The following is a 4,844-nucleotide window of genomic DNA, read 5'->3' as shown; positions in this document are numbered from 1 at the left end:
TGTATTTGTTTCAATTTTTTGTGCGCTTTCCTATTTGTTCGTTTGATTAGCCCTTTTTTTGTCCCCAATGATGGTTAAATTCAAGCCCTGGGAATGAAAAAAAAACAAACCACCAAACCAAAAAACTAAATTCTGTCAGTCTGTGTCTTTCTCACCCCTCTCCATCCTCCCTACCATGTCCGCAAAGTCACCCACAGCTGCTCTCCTCCAAAAGCTGAATCCTCCTACACCCTCTGGCTCTGCCTTCCCTTGCTGGTGGTCTGTAACTGGTCACCTTTGCGTCTACGTTGACTTGTCCAAGAACGTGCTGTTAGAATTAGTAAGAAATTAAGGGAAGTTGATCCGAGAGCGGATACCAACACAGAGCAGATATTTAGGACAGGAACAGGGTCAGTCAATGGTAAAGACACATTGGAGAGAGAAAGAGGCTGGTAAGAGCTTGTGGAAACAGCCGAGTGAGTAATCTAGTGGTAACAGATTAAGCTATGAACGAGGACTGTTATTTCTCTTAGCACCGTCACTACATATGTTTAGATCTATATTAGCACCTTGTTCCCGGGGAAAACAAAACAAAAGCGGTTTAAAAACCAAAGGAAGTGGGAAGGGTAGACCAAGACAAAGTTGGCAGCAGAGGAGGAAGCTGGGGGTTTAGATGACAAGATCCTTGTCTATGTCCTCTGTGGAAGGAAAAGAGAGAAACGAGGTTATGAGGTGGATGCTGCCAGGATCCCCCCCTCCCCAGACTCCCCTGTTTTCCCTCCCCAGGACTGGCTGTGAGGCATTGCTTCATCCCAAGTGGGGGCTATAGGGGTGCTTTTTGGTGTCCTCTCCCTCCCCATTCCTTCCCTGCTCAGTACTTACTCTCCTTAATGCCGAAGCAGCTGGCCCACTCCTCCAGCGCGATGTACTTGTCGTTGTCCAGGTCGCAAGCCTCAAAGAAGCGGGTGGTGCAATGCTCCATGGGGATGAGGGGGGCACGGAGTGGGGCCAGCTCAGTGTGGGACAGGTACCTGCCGAGGAGACCACGCGGTCAATGTGCTGCCTGCCAGCACCAGACTCCCTCCCTTCCATGGGAGGGGAGATTCTCTTCTGGGTGCAGGAGCCAGCACACAGATGCTGGCCCCAGCTCTCCATCTGGTTTGACTCGTGTCCCAGTGCCCTCTCAGTATCTGCCACTCAGTGTCATGAAGGTCAAGGACTGTTGTCTGCTTTTGCAGCCGGCTGTGCTAGTCACAAAATAGCCAGCAGCTGGGGGTCCTCGCCAGCTGCCCCCACCCCACGGGTCTGTGTGTGTGATGGTTCTTGTGCCAGCTCACAGCCAGGCCAGCAGCTGCTCTTTCAGCTGCTGAAGTTATCCCAGGGCCTTTGGACTAAGATATTTTAGGGAACTATCATACGACAGTAAATCTGAGAAGACAGAAACTGCACACCCAAGGGAGACAGGAGCGGTGGGGCCTGAGGGAGGCCCCTCTTTCTGCAGGAGAGCTGTTTGTAGAAGGCAAACCTGCCTCTACCCCAGCCTGACTTGCCCCAGCTCCTGGCAGATGTGTACAGGGGTTGTCCCTCCACAGGGCTTTTTTGCCTGTGCCTCTGCATTTGTGTCACATCTCCAGCCTTGACACCTTCTGCCACCCAATCACCCTGATCCTCGAGCAGGAAAGGGTCCTGGCAGAGGCTGCCGTCCTGCTCTGCTGACACTCACCCATCGATGGGGTGCTGGTCCAGCTGCCCAAACTGCCAGTGCACAGGGAAGATGTACATGTTGTAGTTCTTCTCAAAGTCACGAGCCAGCAGCTCCACAGTGTGGTCACCAGCCTCCAGGCGCTTCTCGTTCTCGTGGATCTTCTTCACCTGTTGTAGGAGAGGCCAGGGAGACCTTGTTAACAAGAGAATGGGGTGCAAGGGGAGGCCCTGGGAGGGGCATTGTATGGGGTGCCCATCATGCTGGATGGGCTTTGTTGGGAGGGTGAGCTCCCAGCCTTTCTCCCCAACCCCTCACCTTGAGCTTCTGCTTCTCGGTCAGCAGGTTGTTGTCCTCATCGCGCTCGTACAGGGTGATCAGCACATTCTTGAGCCAGTCCCGCATGCGCAGAGGGAACTCGGTCAGCTCTGTGTCCAGGCAGGCAGGGATGACTGTAAGACACACACGGTGGTGAGCGCAGTGTCCAAACATGCAGCTCCAGACCCTGGACGTGCAGCCCCAGTGCCCTCTCACCTCAGCTCTGAGCCTGCCTGAATCTTTGCTCTCCCTCAGCCCACGGGCAAGGGGGCTCTGCTCAAGTTAGGGTTTCCCTTGTCTAGGGGAATGGCTACACTTACATTTGCAAGGCCCAATGTAGTCCAGGTGTAGCTTGTGTCCCTTCTTGGTTCCTTCCAAGGTGCACTTGGTGGCAAAGAAATGGCAGGAGGAGTCGTAGGTCTTGTTGTCAGTGCCGCAGACCTGCACAGGATGGGGAGGTGCTGTGTGAGGCAGTGAAGCCCAGCCTTGCTGCGGAGTCAGCAGGGAGAGCCTTCACATGAGATGTTTAACTTGTTTTCTTGGGTGGACAGTCATAGCCAAAACCAGATGGGGACCAGCCACCCTGGCTCTGACTGTCTATCCCACCATCTCTGGCTATGTCCCATGTGGGGACCCTCCCGACTCTGATCCATCAAGCAGCTTCTGCCCTCACCTTCTCGAAGACGCCAGTGGTGGCTGGGCAGCTGGCGGGATCCTGGCACACGCACATGGGTGAGTTGTTGTCATCCACCTCGCATACCTTGCCGTGCTTGCAGTGGTGGTTCTGGCAGGGATCTAGGAGAGGGCAGGAAGCACAGTCAGAACCTACTCCATCCTCACCTCCCACAAGCTGCCTGGAGCATCTCAGCATAGAGGGAAGACAGAGATTCTTACAGGACAGCCTCAAGCATGTCTCCTTGCACTGGGAAGATGAGAGGGCTTTTAAGCACACACCTAGGCTGGCTACAGCCAGGTGTGGCTATCCTTGTGCTACAGCTCTTCCCAAAGAAGTCCCTCACTGTTTGGGTGGCTAAAGCTCCCCCACCCAGGGAAGGAATGATGTCTCTGTCTGCTGGAGGTCAGGGGAAGAGCAACTTACTCTCTGCAACAATCTCCTCTACATCCTCTGTGGGTTCCTCGAACTCTCCCACCTCCACCTGGACGGGGTTAGCCCCCACGGGCTCCTGCAAAAGAGGCCAGTGTTTCTGGTGGGCTCACACAGAGCCTGGCTCCAGCTCCTGGGGGGCAGAACAGCTCCTGCATTGCCCCTGCTGCCCCATGCCTCAGAGCTGCTCTTTCCAGGGCAGTGGGTGCTGCAAGGGATGGGTGATGAGGAGGAGCAGAGTCACCTACCTCTGTGGTGGGATCTTCAATGACCTCCGTCTCATCGGGCAGAGCCTCCTGCTGCAGGAGAAAACGACCATGAGCTGGAGGCCGCGGGGAAGACGGTGCCAAGGAGATGACCTACTGGGATGGCCAGTAGGGCCACCCTTGGGTTTCCTCTCCCCTGCAGCCCCCCCAGGTTTTTATTCCTCATGAAAGAAAATCCCCATCAGGTACCTCAGACTGACAACCTCGACAGCAGAGAGGCTCCATGTCTACCGTACTTACCGGAGCTGCCAGGGCTTTGCCTGCCAGGCAGAGAAGGAAAAAAATCCAGGCCCTCATCTTTCAGCAGACCCTGAATAAAGGAGAGGAAAAGGAGGGATGAGGAATGAGGCCGCTGGGCTCCGGGCTGAGCTCACGGCTGGCAGTCAGACACATTTAGACAAGGGCGTTCTCTTTGTTTCCTGCCTCGTCTGTTCAATATTAGACCCACATGCTGGCTTTTCTAACCAAAACTTTAAGCCAAAGCATGTTTCTAAGACAAATTGTTTTGATTTTGCAAAATGGGATGGCAGGGGTTTAGATTTCTGTTGCTTTCCTGGATATCTTTAAAAAAAATTGCAGTCAAAATGGCAGTTCCCCTTTCCTTCACAGGACTTTTCTTTGACTAAAATATTTTTTTTTCATGTTAAAAGCCCCAGGTACAAGCAATGAAACTCTCTACCATTTTATTTGTCGATCAGAAGAAAAATGAAAGTGGAGGAAGGAAAGAGGTAACAGAGAGATGGTGAAATGGGGCACTCGAGAACTAAATCCTTGAGAAAACCCCTTCTCACATGGACATCTCTAGAGGTATCAGGGAACAGTCCTCCATCCCAGCACCCCCAATCATTGGGGTCTTTACTATAGTTTTTCTCTTTCCTGCTCAGACCTGAGGGTCCCCAAACTGGGTTTGAAGGATCCAAGATACTTTGGGGTTGTGTTCTGCCGGGAGATGAATTCCAGGAGGGTGAGCCCTTTGCACCCTCCTGATCTGGGCTGTTGTGAGGCAGGCAGCTCAGCTAACACCGACTGTGATACGTGCCAGGAGGAGAGTGCAGCTGGTGAATTTGCCCTGTCCTTGTCCCCTCCAGTTCCTGTTTGGCAGGTTTGAGTCCCTCTGTGTGAGGGCAGAGAGGAGCTCAGCTGGACACTTAATATGCTGGTTGCATCCCACTGCTGACAGTGAGGGCTGCCTGCTCCCTTCCGCCTGCCGGGAGAGTGAAACACCCCCGGTTTGTCTCCTGCTGACGAGGGGCCTTGTCCCTCTGCCAAGGCTTCCACTGCCTCCCTTCCGCTCGCCTTCCTCTGCTCCACCTGCATGGCCGGGGCATCGCAGCCTGCCGGCTCCCTGGGGCTGGGCAGATGGATGGTGCTGCTGGGGCAGAAAGCGTTGGACAAGGTGTCTCCTAGATGGATGGATATCTAATTTGTCAGCGCGTCCTTTCCTTTCCTCCCTGTGTATGGCCGCTCTCCCGGT

At 54.0% G+C, this 4,844-nt stretch overlaps 1 protein-coding gene across 2 annotated transcripts in view; it reads right to left on the bottom strand.

Moving 5' to 3' along the window:
• Window positions 1-362: 362 nt before the first annotated feature.
• The window catches only part of SPARC (secreted protein, acidic, cysteine-rich (osteonectin)), a 9,505-nt gene continuing 5,023 nt past the window's right edge, over window positions 363-4,844 (bottom strand). Inside the window, exons 2-10 of one of the 2 annotated variants that reach the window (XM_010145512.1) lie at window positions 3,611-3,680; window positions 3,353-3,403; window positions 3,099-3,183; window positions 2,673-2,794; window positions 2,320-2,440; window positions 2,000-2,133; window positions 1,703-1,851; window positions 862-1,010; window positions 363-677 (exon numbers count right to left, since the gene is read on the bottom strand). In XM_010145512.1, coding sequence (XP_010143814.1) covers window positions 649-677; window positions 862-1,010; window positions 1,703-1,851; window positions 2,000-2,133; window positions 2,320-2,440; window positions 2,673-2,794; window positions 3,099-3,183; window positions 3,353-3,403; window positions 3,611-3,667 — 897 coding nt within the window. In that variant the 5' untranslated portion in view covers window positions 3,668-3,680 and the 3' untranslated portion in view covers window positions 363-648. Of the gene's footprint in view, window positions 678-861; window positions 1,011-1,702; window positions 1,852-1,999; window positions 2,134-2,319; window positions 2,441-2,672; window positions 2,795-3,098; window positions 3,184-3,340; window positions 3,404-3,610; window positions 3,681-4,844 lie in introns of those variants that run through there. The other variant, XM_010145511.1, reaches the window with a different exon arrangement.

Source organism: Buceros rhinoceros, unplaced genomic scaffold (assembly GCF_000710305.1).
Source record: "Buceros rhinoceros silvestris isolate BGI_N320 unplaced genomic scaffold, ASM71030v1 scaffold29631, whole genome shotgun sequence".
In the NCBI taxonomy this organism is placed as follows: domain Eukaryota; kingdom Metazoa; phylum Chordata; class Aves; order Bucerotiformes; family Bucerotidae; genus Buceros; species Buceros rhinoceros.
The sequence above is the reverse complement of the archived record's forward strand: the minus strand, read 5'-3'. Positions and strand labels throughout refer to the sequence as shown.